The following is a 22,602-nucleotide window of genomic DNA, read 5'->3' as shown; positions in this document are numbered from 1 at the left end:
TCAGTTGAATGTCAGAAAGCCATTTTTCAAGAATTCAAAACACTTGAACACTAACAATGCTGCCCATTACGCTGTCACCTTCATTTTCGACACTGTTTATAGCTTATGTACAAAGAAAAGAAACAGCTTTGTGCAAGGAACTTAGCCATGTTTGGGTAACTGAGAGACATTTTTATTAATTAGTAAGAGTTAAATAATTATACCTCCAAGAATCCATTTTCTCTATGATTTAAGGTGTTTTTAATAACTTTTTCAACATATAATGGACAAGATTTTATTTCCGAAGTGTTTGAAAATGGTTCTTTATGACTTTTTCTGGATAGAACTTTTTCTTGCCTTGGTCTCTGAGAGAAGATTAGTGACTACCTTTATTCTTTCTTTTTTTCTGGCCAGGTTTTAGAAACACTTCTATAATGCAAGAGTATTTTTTTTTAAAGGTGAGAAATATTTTCTCGATGTCTCTGAAGGAATGGAGTCAACATGAAGAACCTCTTAATATTTCTCCCCCAAATATTCCATCAATCCTCTTTTTCATCAAGTTCTAAGCTCCCTCTGTCATTAAGAGGAGTAGAGAAAGCTTTGATGCTGTCCGAGGTGACTATGTACAAAAGCTGCTAACCTCTGGCAAAGGGCCTCCTTAGCACACACAGCTGCTCCAGCGGCCGCAGTGGACGCTGCTCTACATACAAAACCTCCTCTCCTTCCTTCCTGATGTAGGAGGGAATCTCAGCCTGCAGTAGAAGCAGAGTCTATGAACGCGCAGCCACGTCCTAGGAAGCCTTGGCTCTAAAAGTCTACACACAGGCCAAGGCACATGAGTTGGCTAGAAGCATATGGAAGAAAGGCAGAAGGAAAGATGGATGGATGGGTAGATGGATAGATGGAAGGATGGAAGGAAGGAAGGGAGGAAGGAAAAGAGGGAGGGAAGAAGAGGGTGAGAATAAAGTGAAATAAAATTTCTGTCATCAGTAAATATAAATTGCTTTCTCTGACAGGTCCCTCTGCAGTGAGAAAACTTGCCTGGAAGCAGAACTGGCAGTCTGAGACAGACTTCCTCCCGCTTGCCTGTGCGGGTCTACACAGGCCTCTCTGTATCTGCCCATCAGTCGGTGAAATACCACTTTTCCTTACACTCACAAAGGTTTTGTGGAGCCTGAAGTTTACACAATTTAGGGCTTCATCATGACACAGGAGACAAATTACTAATACAAAATAAGTACCGGGCCTTGGAAGGAGCCAGCTCAGGTGAGAGGCCCTGAAGATCAGTTTCAAAGCTTCAAGGCCAGTCTGTTCCTGCTCCCAGCTCTGAAAAAAACTGAGGGAACCAAAGCTCTGATCTGGCAAAGTAGTAACCACATTATTAAACATTTATTACACTTTACTCAACACTGATTGAGCAATACCAAGCTAACACCTTATTATTGCTGAGGATACACGAGGATTATAAAACCTAGTTACCACCATCAAAAAGTTTTAAAGTAATTGGAAAATTAAAAATTATACAGCTGAAAAAAAAAAGAAATTATACAGCTGAAACGTATAGGCTGTTGATACCACGTATTTTTCAGACTGACTGAATCTTTTTTTTTAATTTTAGGAAAGTGGCAGATCGAAAAAATGGGAAAGATCTATTATTGTTAAATCTGTGATTGATGGATTAGCAAGGTAAACACTAACATTCGATAACTGACAACTTACTAAATTCAATCATTAAAGATATTTTGAATAATAAAGTCATGAAAAAGACAAAAGAAACCAATCCACAGTGGCTGGCTTTTTCCATTTTTGACACGTTAAGGCATCTGTCACCTACTCACCATCGGTTACGATCAGTCTCATCACGAAGGTTTCAGTTTCTCCTGTGCTGGCTTTGAAGCCACAGCGGTAGAGTCCTGAGTCAGAGGCCATAATGTGGGGCATGGTGATGAAGGTCCTCCTCATTCCCTGGGTGCAGTTGCTCAGTATCTGTCTTGGGTACTTTGAAGTGTAACTTCTTCCTTGGGACAAGTTGCAGCTAGTTAAGAGGTCAATCTGATGGGGCTGGATCTTTTCCCATGTAACTTCTTGTAACAGCCATTTCATTTGAGGCTGGCAGGTGAGTGTGACATTTTTTCCAGGTTCTGAGACTGTCTGGCTATTTGATGGCACAGCTGTCTCAAAACCGTCTGAAAAGAAAAAGCAAATGATTATACTTCGGTCCTCGAATTCTTGGATGCTAAGGCGGAAGCCACCCAGAAAGTTCTATCAAAATGATTGGTGATGGACAGGAGACCTGCAAGATGGCGAAACAGTAAGACGCAGAGATCACCTTCCTCTCCACAAATACATCAGAAATACATCTACATGTGGAACAACTCCTACAGAACACCTACTGAACGCTGGCAGAAGACCTCAGACCTCCCAAAAGACAAGAAACTCCCCACATACCTGGGTAGGGCAAAAGAAAAAAGAAAAAACAGAGACAAAAGAATAGGGACAGGACCCGCACCAGTGGGAGGGAGCTGTGAAGGAGGAAAGGTTTCCACACACTAGGAGCCCCTTCGTGGGCGGAGACAGCAGGTGGTGGAGGGGGGAGCTTCGGAGCCACGGAGGAGAGCACAGCAACAGGGGTGCAGAGGGCAAAGCGGAGAGATTCCCGCACAGAGGATCCGTGCCGACCAGCACTCACCAGCCCGAGAGGCTTGTCTGCTCACCCGCCGGGGCGGGCGGGGGCTGGGAGCTGAGGCTCGGGCTTCGGTCGGATCACAGGGAGAGGACTGGGGTTGGCTGCGTGAACACAGCCTGAAGGGGGCTAGTGTGCCACAGCTAGCTGGGAGGGAGTCTGGGAAAAGGTCTGGAGCTGCCGAAGAGGTAGAAGACCATTGTTTCCTGGTGCACGAGGAGAGGGGATTCAGAGCGCCACCTAAACGAGCTCCAGAGACAGGCACAAGCCGCGGCTATCAGCGCGGACTCCAGAGATGGGCATGAGACGTTAAGGCTGCTGCTGCCGCCACCAAGAAGCCTGTGTGCGAGCACAGGTCACTCTCCACACCTCCCCTCCCGGGAGCCTGTGCAGCCCACCACTGCCAGGGTCCCATGATCTAGGGACAACTTCCCTGGGAGAATGCACGGCGCGCCTCAGGCTGGTGCAATGTCATGCTGGCCTCTGCCGCCGCAGGCTCACCCCCCATCCCTACCCCTCCCTCTCCGCGGCCTGCGTGAGCCAGAGCCCCCACATCAGCTGCTCCTTTAACCCCGTCCTGTCTGAGCGAAGAACAGACGCCCTCAGGTGACCTACACGCAGAGGCGGGGCCAAATCCAAAGCTGAACCCTGGGAGCTGTGCGAACAAAGAAGAGAAAGGGAAATCTCTCCCAGCAGCCTCAGGAGCAGCGGATTAAATCTCCACAATGAACTTGATGTACCTGCACCTGTGGAATACCTGAATAGACAACGAATCGTCCCAAATTGAGGAGGTGGACTTTGGGAGCAACTGTAGACTTGGGGTTTGCTTTCTGCAACTAATTTGTTTGTGGTTTTATGTTTATCTTAGTTTAGTATTTAGAGCCTATTATAATTGGTAGATTTGTTTATTGATTTGGTTGCTCTCTTCCTCCTTTTTTTTTTATATATAGATATATATTTTTTTTTCCTTCTCTTTTTGTGAGTATGTTTATGTATGCTTCTTTGTGCTTTTGTAGATATAGCTTTGTATTTACCATTTGTCCGAAGATTCTGTCTGTCCATTTTTTGTTTGTTTGATTGTTTGTTTAGTATAGTTTTTAGTGCTTGTTATAACTGGTGGATTTGTTTTTTGGTTTGGTTGCTCTCTTTTTACTTTCTTTTATTAATTACTTTTTAATAATTATTTTTTATTTTTTATCTTAATAACTTCATTTTATTTTATTTTATTTTTTAATTTCTTTCTTTCTTTTTTTCTCCCTTTTCTCTGAGCCCGGCGGCTGACAGGGTCTTGGTGCTCTGGCTGGGTGTCAGGCCTGTACCTCTGAGGTGGGAGAGCCGAGTTCAGGACATTGGTCCACCAGAGACCTCCTGGCTCCACGTAACATCAAACAGCAAAAGCTCTCCCAGAGATCTCCGTCTCAATGCTAAGACCCAGCTCCACTCAACAACCAGCAAGCTACAGTGCTGGACACCCTAACCAATCAACCAGCAAGACAGGAACACAACCCCACCCATTAGCAGAGAGGCTGCCTAAAATCATAATAAGGTCACAGACACTCCAAACCACACCACCAGACGTGGTCCTGCCTACCAGAAAGACAAGATCCAGCCTCATCCACCAGAACACAGGCACTAGTCCCCTCAACCAGGAAGCCTACACAACCCAAAGAACCAACCTTAGCCACTGGGGGCAGACACCAAAAACAACGGGAACTACAAACCTGCAGCCTGCGAAAAGGAGACCCCAAACACAGTAAATTAAGCAAAATGAGAAGACAGAGAAACACACAGCAGATGAAGGAGCAAGGTAAAAACCCACCAGACCAAACAAATGAAGAGAAAATAGGCAGTCTACCTGAAAAAGAATTCAGAGTAATGATAGTAAAGATGATCCAAAATCTTGGAAATACAACGGAGAAAATACAAGAAATGTTTAACAAAGACCTAGAAGAACTAAAGAGCAAATAAACAGTGATGAACAACACAATAAATGAAATTTAAAATTCTCTAGAAGGGATCAATAGCAGAATAACTGAGGCAGAAGAATGGGTAAGTGACCTGGAAGATAAAATAGTGGAAATAACTACCGCAGAGCAGAATAAAGAAAAAAAAAAAAAGAAAAGAATTGAGGACAGTCTCAGAGACCTCTAGGACAACATTAAATGCACCAACATTCGAATTAAAGGGGTCCCAGAAGAAAAAGAGAAAAAGAAAGGGACTGAGAAAATATTTGAAGAGATTATAGTTGAAACTTCCCTAATATGGGAAAGGAAATAGTTAATCAACTCCAGGAAGCACAGGGAATCCCATACAGGATAAATCCAAGGAGAAACACGCAAGACACATATTAATCAAACTGTCAAAAATTAAATACAAAGAAAAAATATTAAAAGCAGCAAGGGAAAAACAACAAATAACATACAAGGGAATCCCCATAAGGTTAACAGCTGATCTTTCAGAAGAAACTCTACAGGCCAGAAGAGAGTGGCAGGACATATTTAAAGTGATGAAGGGGAAAAACCTACAACCAAGATTACTCTACCCAGAAAGGATCTCATTCAGATATGAAGGAGAAATTAAAACCTTTACAGACAAGCAAAAGCTAAGAGAATTCAGCACCACCAAACCAGCTTTACAACAAATGCTAAAGGAACTTCTCTAGGCAAGAAACACAAGAGAAGGGAAAGACCTACAATAACAAACCCAAAACCACTAAGAAAATGGTAATAGGAACATACATATCGATAATTACCCTAAATGTGAATGGATTAAATACTCCAACCAACAGACACAGGCTTGCTGTATGGATACAAAAACAAGACCCATATATATGCTGTCTACAAGAGACCCACCTCAGACCTAGGGACACAAACAGACTGAAAGTGAGGAGATGGAAAAAGATATTCCATGAAAATGGAAATCAAAAGAAAGCTGGAGTAGCAATACTCATATCAGATAAAATAGACTTTAAAATAAAGAATGTTACAAGAGACAAGGAAGGACACTACATAATCATCAAGGGATCAATCCAAGAAGAAGATATAACAATTATAAATATACATGCACCCAACATAGGAGCGCCTCAGTACATAAGGCAACTGCTAACAGCTATACAAGAGGAAATTGACAGTAACACAATAATAGTGGGGGACTTTAACAATTCACGTACACCAATGGAGAGATCATCCAAACAGAAAATTAATAAAGAAACACAAGCTTTAAATGACACAATAGACCAGAAAGATTTAATTGATATTTATAGGACATTCAATCCAAAAACAGCTGATTACACTTTCTTCTCAAGTGCGCATGGAACATTCTACAGGATAGATAGAGAAAATTACAGACCAATATCGCTGATGAATATAGGTGCAAAATTCCTCTACAAAATACCAGCAAACAGAATCCAACAACACATTAAAAGGATCATACACCATGATCAAGTGGGATTTATCCCAGAGATGCAAGGTTTCTTCAATATACACAAATCCATCAATGTGATACACCATATTAACAAATTGAAGAAGAAAAACCATATGATCATCTCAATAGATGCAGAAAAAACTTCTGACAAAATTCAACACCCATTTATGATAAAAACTCTCCAGAAAGTGGGCATAGAGGGAACCTATTTCAACATAATAAAGGCCATATATGAAAAACACGCAGCAAACATCATCCTCAATGGTAAAACACTGAAAGCATTGTTCTAAGTTCAGGAACAAGACAAGGATGTCCACTCTCACCACTCTTATTCAACATAGTTTTGGAAGTCCTAGCCACGGAAATCAGAGAAGAAAAAGAAATAAAAGGAATCCAAATCGGAAAAGAAGAAGTTAAGCTGTCACTGTTTACAGATGACATGATACTATATATAGAGAATTCTAAAGATGCTACCAGAAAAGTATTAGAGGTAATCAATGAATTTGGTAAAGTAGCAGGATACAAAATCAAGGCACAGAAGTCTCTTGCATTCCTATACACTAATGATGAAAAATCTGAAAGAGAAATTACGGAAACACTCCCATTTACCACTGCAACAAAAAGAATAAAATACCTAGGAATAAACCTACCTAAGGAGACAAAAGACCCGTATGCAGAAAACTATAAGACACCGATGAAAGAAATCAAAGATGACACAAACAGATGGAGAGATATATCATGTTCTTGGATTGGAAGAATCAGCATTGTGAAAATGACTATACTACCCAAAGCAATCTACAGATTCAATGCAATCCCTATCAAACTACCAATGGCCTTTTTCACAGAACTAGAACAAAAAGTTTCACAATTTGTATGGAAACACAAAAGACCCCGAATAGCCAAAGCAATCTTGAGAACGAAAAATGGAGCTGGGGGAATCAGGCTCCCTGACTTCAGACTATATTACAAAGCTACAGTAATCAAGACAGTTTGGTACTGGCACAAAAACAGAAATATAGATCAATGGAACAGGATAGAAAGCCCAGAGATAAACCCACACACATATGGTCATCTTATCTTTGATAAAGGAGGCAAAAATATACAATGGAGAAAAGACGGCCTCTTTATTAAGTGATGCTGGGAAAACTGGACAGCTACATGTAAAAGAATGAAATTAGAACACTCCCTAACACCATACACAAAAATAAACTCAGAATGGACTAAAGACCTAAATGTAAGGCCAGACACTAGAAAACTCTTAGAGGAAAACATAGGCAGAGCACTCTATGACATAAATCACAGCAAGATCCTTTTTGACCCACCTCCTAGAGAAATGGAAATAAAAACAAAAATAAACAAATGGGACCTAGTGAAACTTAAAAGCTTTGCACAGCAAAGGAAAACATAAACAAGATGAAAAAACAACCTTCAGAATGGGAGAAAATATTTGCAAATAAAGCAACTGACAAAGGATTAATCTCCAAAATTTACAAGCAGCTCATACAGCTCAATATCAGTAAAACAAACAACCCAATCCAAAAATGAGCAGAAGACCTAAACAGACATTTCTCCAAAGAAGATATACAGATTGCCAACAACCACATGAAAGGATGCTCAACATCACTAATCATTAGAGAAATGCAAATCAAAACTACAATGAGGTATCACCTCACACCAGTCAGAATGGCCATCATCAAAAAATCTACAAACGATAAATGCTGGAGAGGGTGTGGAGAAAAGAGAACCCTCTTGCACCATTGGTAGGAGTGTAAATTGATACAGCCACTATGGAGAACAGTATGGAGATTCCTTAACAAACTAAAAATAGAACTACCCTACAACCCAGCAATACCACACCTGGACATATACCCTGAGAAAACCATAATTCAAGAAGAGTCATGTACCATAATGTACGTTGCAGCTCTATTTACAATAGCCAGGATATGGAAGCAACCTAAGTGTCCATCGAGAGATGAATGGATAAAGAAGATGTGGCACATATATACAATGGAATATTACTCAGCCATAAAAAGAAACGAAGTTGAGTTATTTGTAGTGAGGTGGATGGACCTAGAGCCTGTCATACAGAGTGAAGTAAGTCAGAAAGAGAAAAACGAATACCGTATGCTAACACATATATATGGAATCTAAAAACAAAAAAAACAAACCAAAAAAACGTTCTGAAGAACCTAGGGCAGGACAGGAATAAAGATGCAGACACAGAGAATGGACTTGAGGACACAGGGAGGGGGGGGAAGGGTTAGCTGGGACGAAGTGAGATAGTGGCATGGACTTATATATATTACCAAATGTAAAATAGATATCTAGTGGGAGGTAGCCGCATAGCACAGGGAGATTAGCTCGCTGCTTTATGACCACCTAGAGGGGTGGGATAGGGAGGGTGGGAGGGAGATGCAAGAGGGAGGAGATATGGGAATATATGTATATGTATAGCTGATTCACTTTGTTATAAAGCAGAAACTAACACATCATTGTAAAGCAATTATACTCCAATAAAGATGTTAAAATAATTAATTAATTAATTTTAAAAAATGATTGGTGATGTTATTTCACATAGTTTCACTAATTGTAAATATCTTTATACCACATTTTATGTAAGAAAAAGGCTTTTGAAAGAAGCTAGAACATAAATAGAAAAGAGGATATGACTGTTCACACATATTCCTTCAAGTTTTACTCTGTTAACCATATAATAAGAAACATAACTGAAACCCCTGGAGCTTTTCTTGGTAGTGATCATATCAAGAGGCTGAATTTCACAGCACTGTTCTGTGGTAATGCTGGGCTGGTGTCTCAAACACTGAGTGTCTGAGTATCAAATATCCAGATTGTTATCATACTGACTAAGATTTCAATGGTCGTAAAAGAGAGAGCAAATCATTTTCATTGAATATATACATAAACTTATTTTTCAGATATATGAGTTATCTTATGCAGAGACAGGGTAGGGACCCACATGTGATATGAATTCCTGGATACGAAGAAGGTTATCCAGTATTTTCCTACCTTCCTACCACCATAGCTGGAATACCCAGCACAGAGCACTCAGTAAATATTCACCAGCTAACTAAGTCAGTAGTTCGTATAGTGTGGTCTGAAGACCCCAGGGAGTTTCTGTATCTCCCTCTGAGACCTGCAAAATCAAACTTATTTTAATAGTTATATTAAGATTTAATTTACCTTTTTAAATCTTATCATACAAGAATATATATATATTCTTAGAAATTCACTCATATAAGAAGATACCGATATTTTCAGAGGCTCTGATGGCTAATGGGTATGTGCTTATAAATTCTGGTCTTTTCAGTTTTACTTAATTTTAATTTCTAATACAGTAAATATTGATAGTTATAACACACATAAACAAAAAACTCTTTGGGGTCCTCAATAATTTTAAGAGAGTAAAGGGGAAAAATAATTATAAAATTCATATGGAACCACAAAAGACCACAAATAGCCAAAACAATCTCAGAAAAGAACAAAGCTGGAGGCATCACACTTCATGATCTCAAACTATACTATAAAGCTACAATAATTAAAACAGTGTGGTACTGGCATAAAGACATAAATACAGACCAATGAAAGGGAATAGAAAGCCCATAAATAAATCCACACATGCATGGTCAACTGATCTTCAACAAGAGTATCAAGAATACACAATGGGAAAAGGAATGTCTCTTCAACAAATGTAGTTGGAAAAACTGATATACACTTTGTGAAAGAACGAAATTGGACCATTATCTTATACCATACACAAAAATCAACTCAAAATGGATTAGAGACTTAAACGTAGGATCTGATACTCCAAAACTCCTGAAGAAAACATATTATGACATTGGCCTTGGCAATGATCTCCTGGATATGACACCAAAAGCACAGGCAATAGAGCAAAAATAGGCCAGTGGGACTACATCAAACTAAAAGCCTTCTGAACTGCAAAGGAAAAAATGAACAGAGAGAAAAAAACACCTAAAGAACAGGAGAAATATTTGTAAACCTTATATCTGATAAGGGTTAATTTCCAAAATATATAAGAAATTCCTATAGCTCAACAGCAAAATAAACTAATTGCCCAATTTAAAAAATGGACTAAAGACTTGATTTACATAATAAGACATATAAATGGTCAACAGATACATGAAAAGATGCTCAATGTCACTAACCACTGGGGAAAGGCAAACCAAAACCACAATGAGATATCACCTTACACCTGTTAGGATGACTAATATAAAAGGAAGGAAGGAAGGAATGGAGGGAGAGAGGGGAGGGAGAGGAAGGAAGAAAGAAATTAGCTGTTGGTGAAGATGTGGAGAAATTGGAAATTTTGTATATTGTTGGTAGGAATGTAAAATGGTACAGCCTCCATGGAAAACAGTATGGAGGTTACTTTAAAAAATTAAAAATAGGACTACCATGTGATTCAGCAATACCACTTCTGGGTATTCATCCAGAAGCAGCACTCCTACATTCAATGCAGCACTATTCAAACAGCCAAGACATGCAAGCAACCTAAATGTCCATCGATGGATAAGTGGATAAAGAAAGTGTGGAATATACATACAATGAGACATTATTCAGCCTTAAAGCGAAGAAAACTGTGCAATATGAGACAACAGGGATGAACCTGGAGGACTCTATGCTAAGTGAAATAAGCCCATCACAGAAGGACAAATACTGCATGATTTCACTTATATGAAGTATCTAAAATAGTCAAGTCATAGAAGCAAAGAATAGAACAGTGGTTTCCAGGGTCTGGGAGAAGGAAGAAATGAGGAGTTGCTAATCAATGGGTATTAAATTTCAGTTATGCAAGATAAATAAGCTCTCAAGATGTGCTGTACAACATAGTGCATGTAGGTAACAATACTGTTTGTATACTAAAAAAAAAACTGTTAAGAGTTTAGATCACATATTAAATGGTCTTACCATAATAAAAAAATTTTTAAGAGTATAAAGGGATCCTGAGAGCAAGCAGTTTAAGAACTTGATCTAGAGAATAAACTTCAAGAATTATTTTTCAAAATTACAATAGCCCAGAATGGTAACATGTCTATCTATTTAGTAGTTATTAACACCTTTTTAATTTGATAGCTTCACAGTTGCCAACAAGGAATTCTGACCTACTGTTTAAGTAAAAAGAACAGTAATGGTGTCACAAAGCACACAGACTCCAGATAAGAAATGCAGGAAGGTGAGAGCTCCTGTCACAGCCTCTACCTGTGTCACAAATTTGCTCAGGGCTTGTCTGGGAGCCACTTTCTTGTCTTCCAATTAAAAAAGCAAAGAAGGGCAACAAAAGCAAATATAAACAAATGGGACCATATCAAACTAAAAAGCTTTTGCACAGCAAAGGGAGCCATCAACAAAACAAAAAGGCAACCACTGATCGGGAGAAGATATTTGCAAGTGATATATCTGATAAGGGGTTGATATCCAAAATATTTAAAGAACTCACACAACTCAATTTCACAAAAGCAAATAACTCAATTTAAAAATGGGCAGACGACCTGAATAGACATTTTTCTAAAGAAGACATACAGATGGCCAACAGACACATGAAAAGATGCTCAACATCACTAATCATCACGGAAATGCAAATCAAAACCACAATAAGACACCACCTCACACTTGTCAGAATGGCTATTATCAAAAAGACAAGACATAACAAGTACTGGCGAGGATGAGGAAAGAAGGGAACCCTTGTGCACAATTGGTGGGAACATAATAAATTGGTACAGCCACTGTGGAAAACAGTATGGAGGTTCCTCAAAAAATTAAAAATGTAACTGCAGTATGATCCAGCAATTTCACTTTTGGGTATTTATCCAAAGAAAATGAAAACACTAATTTGAAAAGACACATGCGCCCCTATATTCACCGCAGCATTATTTACAATGGCCAAGATATGGAAGCAACCTAAGTGTCCATCAACAGATGAATGGGTAAAGAAGATGTGGTATATATATACACAATGGACTATTACTCAGCCATTAAAAGATAATGAAATCTTGCTATCTGAAACATTATGGATGGACCTAGAGGGTATTATGCTAAGTGAAATAAGTCAGATAGAGAAAGATAAATACCATATGATTTCATTTGTATGAGTAATCTAAAAAAATAAAACAAATGAACAAACAAAACAAAACAGAAGCAGACTTACAGATACAGAGAACAAACTGGTGGTTGCCAGTGGGGAAGGGAACGGGAGGTTAGGTGAAATAGGTGAAAGGGATTAAGAAATACAAATTTCCAGTTATAAAATAAATATCAGGGATGTAATGTACAGCATGGGGACTATAGTTAATAATACTGTACTGGGAATTCCCTGGTGGTCCAGGGGTTAGGACCCAGCGCTTTCACTGCTGTGGGTCCAGGTTTAATCCCTGGTGGGGAACTAAGATCCCTGCAAGCCACACGGTGTGGTCAAAAAAATAATGATAATAATATTGTATTAATTTTGTATGGTGACAGATGAACTAGACTTATCATGGTGATCAATTCGTAATGAATATAAATGTTGAACTACTATGTTGTACACCTGAAACTAATATAATGTTGCTTGTAAACTATACTTCAAAAAAAGAAAAAAAAAAAGAGTAGAGAAGAGAGGACAGGAGAGAAGAGGAGAAGAGAAGGGAAACCACCCTTGAAAAAAAGAAATTATTTTAAAATACGATAAGATGTGCTGTCTGTGTTAAACTACAATATTGTGTCTATGAGTCTCATATCTACCAAAAACTAGCTTCCTTTCTTCAGCAAGTGGTTCCATGTGACAAAATGTTGAAAAGAGAAACCACAGCCCTCCAGTTTACAACCTGAAACCATACAGCTATTTACCAAAGTTAACACTTCACCCACATAACAAGCACACAGAAAACACTTCATCTCTAAGTAAGCTGAGACAAGACCAGGGCAAAAAAAGAAGAAAAGGGAGAACATGCATAAGAAATGGAAAAAGTAAGAAAATAAAAGCTTAAAGGAAACGAATGAGAAATTAAAATTCATACAGGGAAAGGAAGGTATGAGAAAAGAGAAGGAAACTGTGGGACAATATAAATAAAAGGCTAAATCAGATACGGGACACTGTGTTGGGAAAATGAAAGAACATAAACAAAATTTTAACAAGAAGGAGAAACAAAATTTTCTGTGAGCCATGCTGGACCCTGGAAAATAAGAGGCAGGCTTGCCCTTGCCACAGTTTTGCTGTCCGTCTTCAGGGCCAACGCACCTGTTTGGTTTGGTGTGGTTTGGTTTTCCTCTGTGGGTCTTGCTCGGGGGTCTCAGGTGGAGCTGTCCCTTGGGGAGCAGGTACAGGGAGGCTTTCACAGCACAGGCTCTGTGTAAGGACCCGAGCCACCTGTCAATAGACGAAGACTGGACCTGAAGGCCGCAGGCCCTGCCCCAGGGGCAAGTGGTTGAGAAGCACAGAGTAACCCCACTTAACCTCTCCTGATGAACAGAATAGCTGACTGGTGTCAGAGGAAAATCCAGACCCAGCTGAGGTCTGCAGAACCTGCCTCGCCTTGCATGCTTGTTGATGCTCAGGCCACCTGATCCCCCTGATGGGCACATGTAAAGTGGCATGAAACGACCCCGAAAACAACAACCAGAGAGACCCCACGTCACAAGAAGACCCGGCATCTGGAGGTGTTTGGAATTGGAAAGGGAATCTACTTAAAATAGGGGTCAAAATGTCATCGTTAATAGGGAAGGAAAAGTTTGATTAGGATTTAATTGTAAAAATAGAAACAAAAATAATAAAAACCAGTTAATTTTATACTTCTATTTAGTTATATATTAATTCGCAGCATACACACAGAATAGTCTGTGTTGTGTTTTGTTTGAAAGACTATTTTTTAGAACAGTTTCAGGTTTACAATGAAGCTGAGAGGAAGGTACAGCAATTTACCTAATACCTCCCTGCCCTTGCGCACACACGCACACGCACATACACACAGCCTCCCCCGTTATCAACATCATACGCCAGAATGATACATTTTTTACCAAGGGTGAACTGACACATCATAAGCACACAAAATTCATAATTTACCTTAGGGTTTACTCTTGGTGTTGTACATTCTATGGGTTTGGACAGATGTACAATGACATGTATCCATCACTACAATGTCATACAGAGGAGTTTCCCTACCCTAAAATCCTCTGTGCCCTGCCTAATCATCCCTCCCTCTGCTCAATCCCTGGCAACCACTGATTTTTCTATTGCCTCCATAGTTTTACCTTTTCCAGAGTGTCATATAGTTGGAATCATACAGTATGTAGCCTTTTCATATTGTCTTCTTTCACTTAGTAATATAGATTTAAGATTCCCCTGTGTCTTTGCATGTTTGATAGCTTGTTTCTTTTTAGCACTAAATAATATTTCATCATCTGGATGTACCACAGTACCATTCACCTACTGAAGGACATCTTAGTTGCTTCCAAGTTTGGGAACTTACGAATAAAGCTGCTATAAACAACCACGTGCGGGTTTTCGTGTGGATATAAGTTTTCAATTCCTTTGGGCAAATGCCAAGAAGCATGATTGGTGGATTGAATGGCAAGAGGTTGTTTAGTTGTGTAAGGAACTGACAAACTGTCTTCCAAAGTAGCTGCACCATTTTGCATTCCCACCAGCAAAGAATGAGGGTTCCTGTCGCTCCCCTTTCTCGCCAGCATTGGGTGTTGTCAGTGTTCTGGATTTTGGCCATTCTAATAGGTTTGGCTGTGTGTTGTTTTCACATGATATTTTGTTGTAGAATAACATGATGAAATCCTCTGTACTTTGAATGTGATTTTTCTGGCAAGATAATAGATCATTTTTGAAAATTATTTCAGTGCTTCATCACCTTTTCCAAGCACCATTCAGTCCCTGGTTACTACAAACATTCCTGGGTGCCCTGTGCATCACGCCACTGCCCCAGCCCACTGTCACATCCCAGCTGCTCACCCTTCCTCCTTCACAGTCCTCACTGGTCATTGGCTCTGCATGCAGTTTGAGCAGCTCTGCAACAGAACTCATCAACTTCATAAAACCCTGAGATTTTTTTTACTATAAACTTCATAAACCCAGACCTTTGTATAGATGTTTATTTACCATTCTATCCTTAGGACTTAGAACAGTGCTTGACATATAGTTAAACATCAATCACTGTTTTTCTAATAAAAAATTAATTTGCAGTTTCACTTGGCAGACAATATGCAATGCGTATCCATTGATAATATTAAGAAATGTGTTTAGAATCACGTTTGTAATGCCTAAACGAATTAATGTTTCCAGGCAACAATCATCAATGCCAGCAAATTCACAAAAAAAGGCACTCATGTCTCCACAACACCACCTTGGAAGTAGTAGCCTTGCCCAAATAATCAAACCTGACTCTGATCAAGCCTCAAAATCTAATGACCAATTTGCAGAACTACAAAGAGAAGAGAAATACGTCAGATGACACGCTGGCAAGCAATCCCTGGGAATATGGAAAACTCAAAACCCTCAGCACTGAATAGGATCTCTCCCAGGCCTGAAAACCAACTTCAGACGCTGTCTCTCTCTCTCTTCTTCCCCATCCGTTCAGAATTCTGCAGGGAACCCATTGCTCCTCTGACTGTGCCTAATCAATTCTTACGTGAGCTTCAGTGCAATGAGCACCATTTCCACCAAATCCAGCACTGCAAACGTCACCAACGTTCTTGACCTTCAGTACTGGATCCTTGGCCTCCTGGAAACGCCCTGGCTTCTGTGACACTGCACTTTCCTGCTTGTCCCCTGTCCTTCCTGACCTGCCCCGGTCTCCTTTAGGGTCCCTCTTTCTTTGCTGGTCTTTTAAAATGCCGTCGCTCCCCCAGGACTCCACTGCTCCCCCCCCAATCCACTCACCATCCCTGGTCATCCCACCTGCTCTCCGGAGGAAGGCCAAGTCAATAGCCCGTGCTCAGTGGGACCTCTCCCCAGGGTAAAGCCTGAGACAATACCTTCTTCTTCTGATGTTTAAAATAGGCTAAAAATTAAACAGCCAGAGTTGCCTGAAGCTCTCTGCAGGAGCACTGCTTTTACACCAGCTAATGAGAAGTGATCAGAGCAGTAGCTCTTCACAGTCCCAACTGTGCCTAGACTATGTATGCGCTCAGTTGAGAACTTTTCTAAAAACTCGTTAATATAAAGTGTTCCCTACAAATGCAAAATAAAATGTTGGCTGCATGGGACTGTGGAAGTATTCTAAAGTGACCTGAGATGAAGCTCTCAAAAATAGCAAGCAATTGCTAAGAGAGTAGATCTTAAAATTTCTCAGCACAAGAAAATTTAAAATTCTGTATCTATATACACAGGGTGATGGATGTGAACTAGATTTACTGTGGTGACCATTTTGCAATGTATACAAATATCAAATCATTATGCTGTACACCTGAAGTTAACAATGTTATATGTCAATGATACCTCAATACTAAATCAATTCATTGAAGCAAAAAAATAAGGGAAAAAAGGCAAGCAAAAGAAATAGAAACACAAATTCCTGGTCACAAGCAGGCAGCAAGGTTCAGAAAGAGGAGCAGTGGCCCTTGTGGGGCTCGAAGGGCAGGCAGATGGGGAGGAAGCTGCGGGTGGAAGGAAGAGCACAGACTCGAAGGCCGAACTGCCGCGTATGACTTTGCCTCCCCCAGCTCTGCCTGTGACAGGCACGGAGTGACACAGGACTGAGGTGTCGAGCAGCTTCAAGCAGAAGAGAAATAGAGCACCACAGTAAGCTGTATGGACTACACACTCCGACCACCCCACAAACTCCTGTGATGTCATCATTTCAAATACAGAAAGCCATGAAAGTAGCGACGGCATTTCTCCAAAAAGCTGGAATCCTCCCAGGTGATGTTTGCAGGTGTTGTGGGCTGAATTGGATCCCCCAAGATTCCTAAGTTGAAGCCCTAAGCTCCAGCACCTCAGAATGTGACCTTATTGGAAACGGGTTGTTGAAGATGTAATTAGTTAAGATGAGGTCATGCTGAAGTAGGATGGGCCCTGATCCAACAGGACTGGTATCTTCATAAAGGGAAATTGAGACACAGACTTGTACACAGGGAGAATGTTGTGTGAAGATGAAGGCAGAGATCAGGGTGATGTATTCACAAGCCAAGGAATGCCAAGGATTGCCAGAAACCACCAGAAGCTGGGAGAGAGGATGGAACAGATTCTCCCTCCCGGCCTCAGGAGGGACCAATCCTGCGACACCTTGATCTCAGGCATCCAACCTCCAGAGCTGCAAGATAATACATTGCTGTTGTCTAAGCCACCCAGCCTGTTATCTTGTTCTGGCAGCCCTAGCAGACTAATGCTGGGGGTGAGGACTTCATCGGCTGAATTTCCGGTACAATCTGGATCTTGCCAGAACTGATCAGAAGCAGCAAGGCCGCCAGGTTAGGGACATGGGCAGTCTTCACAACTCCTCTCCCCATGTATTTTCTGTCTTTCATTTAAAGTGCAGATAAGAGGTAAAGGAACAAAACAAGATAAAAATAAGCTAATAGACTGCTTGATGGAAAAGCACAGATAAAGAGGGAAGAATGAGAGCTGCGTCAAGAAATAAAAACACAGGCCCACAAAGTCATCACGGAGGCAGGCCCAGCGAGGCCATTTGTTTAAACAAAAGAAGTAACTAGAATCAGGCAGGTGTGTCCTGGATGGCAAGTCAGAGATTCGGCCGAAAAAATACATAGTAAGACAAGGTTTGCGTCATGTCCAAAATGCGATGACCCTCTCTGGGCATCGAAGAGTAAAACGCTTGCAACTCAGCCTGGAAGGACTTGTGATTAAAATCCCCTGTGATTCAAAGCAGCCGCTGTGGCCGCAGCACCCAGCCCAGAGCCCAGCTGCCCCCAGCAGTCTCATGGAGCTCCCAGATGCTCCAGGAGGTCTGTGGGAAGGGTGACCATGCCTTCTCACACTGTAAACTTTCCTCATGGTTTTTGTTTTTTTTTTTTATTGGAGTATAGTTGACTTGCAATGTTGTGTTAGTTTCAGGTATATAGCAAAGTGAATCAGTTATACATATACATATGTCCACTCTTTATTTTTTTTTTTAGAGTCTTTTCCCACAGAGGCCATTACAGAGTATTTAGTAGAATTCCCTGTGCTACACAGCAGGCTCTTAGTTATCTAGTTTATATATAATAGTGTGTATATGTCAATCCCAATCTCCCAATTAACCCTCATGGGTTTTAGTTGTTGAAAGAACAACACAGCAATCTCTCTGTCATGGTACAATGAGAATGATGTTTTTTATTTAAGTCAGTAGCGCAAGGTTTGTTGAAAACGTTTAACTTTTGGGCAATTCTGCAATTTCTCCCAACTAGAAAAAGAAATGACTCACGGGATATAAGAATTTTAAACGGTCTAGTTCTAAGGTCTTATAAAACCAATAGATGACAATACTGCCCAGGAGCATTGGCTTGTTTTCTGCTAAAATGTCAGCAATTGACCTCCCAGATTTGGAAATTTAATGTAGAGTTTCTGTACGGCAGAGTTTCACAGAGAAAGAATCAGAGATAAACACTAACCCTAATCATCCCCTACTAGAGAATGTGTCACGTTAGTGAATTGTCTAGACTACATTAAAGCATTTGGTCTCAGATACTTTAAACATTTTCAACATATTTTAAAAGCAAAAGAATAAACCTTGAATGAGTCCTTATTATGTGCCCGCACTAAATGCATGACATGCGCTAACACATTTAATCCTCAGACCAGCAATCAGAGGTGAGTCTCCCGGCTGGCTGAGGGCACAGAAGGGAGTCCCCCGCGACCCCCCGGCAGGGGTTTATGGAGCCGCCCTGGCCCTCATCTCTGGGAAGGGTCTACATGTGATACTCAGAGTCTTCCTCTCCACCCTGCAACTGGGCTAGATTGCACAGACACAAAATAGGCTCCCAGGAAGCCCTTCTTTCTAAATATCTTATTTTATGATGCCTTAAACCCTATAATTAGAAATCAGTTTCTTTACTTGTCCTTGTTAAAATGCATGTAACAACCTCAGCTCTTGGCAGGCACCGACACACTGGTGTGAAATCGTCCATTAGATTGCTTTCTGAGTGGACGGAAAGGAGGCAGGTTCCCGCAGGTGAGTGGCCTGGAACAGACAGGCTGCAGCAAAGGACACTGAGAAGAGGTAGGAGCCAGCCTGGCACAGGCCACGATGCTCCCGGGGGGGCGGGCAAAGGGCAGCGGAGAGGGAGCACTTGTGAGTGCAGGGAAGGGGCGGGTGGAGACGTAAGCAGGGAGATAGATTACAAATGGGAGGCAATGGTATTTGACCTATTTTGTCATTCGTTCATTCAACAAAGATTACTGACTACTGACATAAAGACAAATAAGCCACACATAAATCAATGATGTTAGAATGTTCCCTCACACCATGCACAAAAATAAACTGAAAATGGCTTAAAGACTTAAATATAACACACGACACCGTAAAACTCCTAGAAGAGAATATAGGCAAAACATTCTCCGATATAAATCACACCAGTGTTTTCTTAGGTCAGTCTCACAAGGCAAAAGAAATAAAAGCAAAAATAAACAAATGGGACCTAATCAAACTTATATATAAGTTTTTGTGCAGCAAAGGAAACCATAAACAAAATGAAAAGACAACCTGTGGAATGAGAGAAAATATTTGCAAATGATGTGACCAACAAGGGCTTAATTTCCAAAATATACAAAGAGCTCATACAACTCAATATCAGAAAAACAACCCAGTCAAAAAATGGGCAGAAGATCTAAATAGACATTTCTCCAAGGAAGACATACAGATGGTCAACAGGCACATGAAAAGATACTCAGCATCACTAATTATTAGAGAAATGCAAATCAAAACTATAATGAGGTATCACCTCACACCAGTCAGAATGGCCATCATCAGAAAGTCTACAAATAATAAATGCTGGAGAGGGTGTGGAGAAAAGGGAACCCTCCTACACTGTTGATGGGAATGTAAATTGGTTCAGTCACTGTGGAGAACAGTATGGAGGTTTCTTAAAAATCTAAAAATAGAGTTACCATATGATCCAGCAATCCCACTCCTGGGCAAATGTCTGGAAAAGATGAAAACTCTAATTCAAAAAGATACATGCACCCCCAATGTTTATAGCAGCACTATTTACAATAGCCAAGACATGGAAGCAACCTAAGTGTCCATCGACAGATGAATAGATAAAGAAGATGTGGTATATGTATGTATGTGTGTGTGTGTGTGTGTGTGTATATATATATATATATATATATATATGTATATGTATATAGCTCAGCCATAAAAAAGAATGAAATATTACCATTTGCAGCAACATGGATGGACCTAGAGATTGTCATACTAAGTTACCTACATAAATAAGTCAGACATAGAAAGACAAATATCACATGAAATCACTTATATGTAGAATCTAAAATAATGATACAAATGAACTTATTTTACAAAACAGAAACAGACTCACAGACATAGAAAACAAACTTATGGTTACCAAAAGGGAAAAGGAAAGAGAGAGGGATAAATTAGAAGCTTGGGATGAACAGATACACACTACTATGCATATAATAGATAAACAACAAGGACCTACTGTATAGCACAGGAAATTATATTCAATATCCTATAATAACCTATAATGGAAAAAATCTGAAAAATAATATATATCGATATATATGTATAACTGAATCACTTTGCTGTACACCTGAAACTAACACAACATTATAAATCAACTGTACTTCGATTAAAAAAAAAGACAAACAAGGCACAGTTCTGAGTGGGTGGAGAAACACATAACCAGGTCACTGCACAAGCAGAGCCTCTGGAAATTGCCCGTTGAAGCTCTGTGTCCGCAGAAACCCTGGGATGAAAAGGTGTGATTTTGGTTCCCAGCCAACTAAAAGCCATTCTGTAGGCTGACTCTGGATTCACCAAGATCTGTCAAAGTTTCTTTGACCAAATGCAAATTTATTTGCCCTAATAAAATCTGCTGAGGATGCGAAAGGGAAGATGCCTGATTAACTAAGCTTCATGCATTTAGAGCATCTACCCCAGGTTCAATTTCCTTCCTCATTGCACATTTTCTGGCACATCGCTATTTACAGTATTTATCTTAGTATCTACTTCATTACATTTCTTTAATATTTCCAGCTGTTTTTGTGGAGAACAAATAAAAAGGATTTCTGATGAATGACATGAAAAATGGCTAAGGAGCAATTGATATAATGCTAAAAGGGGGGAAAGAAGAAATGACACATGCACATCCCCACAATCCATCACACACACGTCACATAAACACGTGTTTGAGGGCTCACCTACTTCAGCTGCCACAGAAAGAAAAGATGAAACAAAATTAACTGAATTGCAAAACTAAGTTCTAAAACACACTGCTCAGAAAATTGGGAGTTCAAAGTTTTTGCCAACGTGATTCCTATCCAATTAGAATTTCTCTGAGAAATTGGAAGCAATTTCTGCAAAATTCCACAGCCAGAAGACCTGATCTATGAAACAGAAGACATTTTAAATAAGGAAAGGGGAACTTGCTGCCCTTTCGTCTCCCTCGGCATTGCAAAAATCTCCAGTTAATAATAGCAACAGCATTTAAAGAAAAGCAAGCTGAAAATTCACTCTTACAGCTCTCTTTTGAAAATTTGAATATAAGCCTATTTTACTTAGGAAAAATATCGTATGCTGTGTCTGGCCATCACTGAGAAAGGCTAGGGTTTCTGGGGGGCTTAGACTTTCAGACATTTGTGTCCTCCATAAGGGATAAAGGCAACTGATGAAGCGGGAGAATTGAAAGATCTGGTCGCTTGCTTGGGTCTCTCCAAGCAATGAGTTCCGAACAGCCCCTGCAATGCAGGGAGCTCTATAAACTTGAGAAGGGGCGGTGGTTGACATGGACACTGGCACGTGATTTCAGCACTCCATGCAGGTCCCCTGGGACCCCTCTGCCCTTTGGGGGCACACCAACCCCTGGGTGTTCTCCCTGGGAACACTTCCTAACTGGTCTCTTTCACACTCACCGTCCTCCTCAGGGGCTGCACCGAGGCTGGCACGGTTTCGGAACTTTACAAAATTTTACTTGGAGCCTAGAATTTGAGCTTACACGAGTGTGAGGGGAGGAGGCCACCGAAAAGTCTTCTTCGGGAACGTGGCTGGAGCTGATGAAAACTGTTTCACTGTTTGACTCCATCATCCCTTCAAGGTCTAGCTCGTCTTACTCCTTTCGAAGGGCCTGCTCACCGCTCCCCACAGCAACCTCTCCACCACGGGGTCCAACGGCTTCCACTCTCACTCCACACGTCTATTTAACTAGTAACAAATTACTACACGTGCGAAATAGAAACTGCTGTGTTTCCTGTTTTTGTGGATATGCCTTGCTTTTCTCGATTAGGCTGAGCTCCTTGGAAGCAAAAATCATCTTTCGAATATTTGTTTGTTGCTCGTTTCTCCACCAGGTTCCAAGAGTTTTCAACATAATTGCACCATGAA

At 40.5% G+C, this 22,602-nt stretch overlaps 1 protein-coding gene across 1 annotated transcript in view; it reads right to left on the bottom strand.

Moving 5' to 3' along the window:
* CD226 (CD226 molecule) overlaps nt 1-22,602 on the bottom strand; it is an 84,954-nt gene that overhangs the window by 22,847 nt on the left and 39,505 nt on the right. The window contains exon 3 of the mRNA XM_082415941.1: nt 1,818-2,165. Within this exon, the coding sequence (XP_082272067.1) occupies nt 1,818-2,165 (348 nt within the window). The remainder of the gene's footprint in view (nt 1-1,817; nt 2,166-22,602) is intronic.

This window comes from Balaenoptera physalus (genome assembly GCF_965194825.1).
Source record: "Balaenoptera physalus genome assembly, chromosome: 12".
NCBI classification, from domain to species: domain Eukaryota; kingdom Metazoa; phylum Chordata; class Mammalia; order Artiodactyla; family Balaenopteridae; genus Balaenoptera; species Balaenoptera physalus.
The sequence above is the reverse complement of the archived record's forward strand: the minus strand, read 5'-3'. Positions and strand labels throughout refer to the sequence as shown.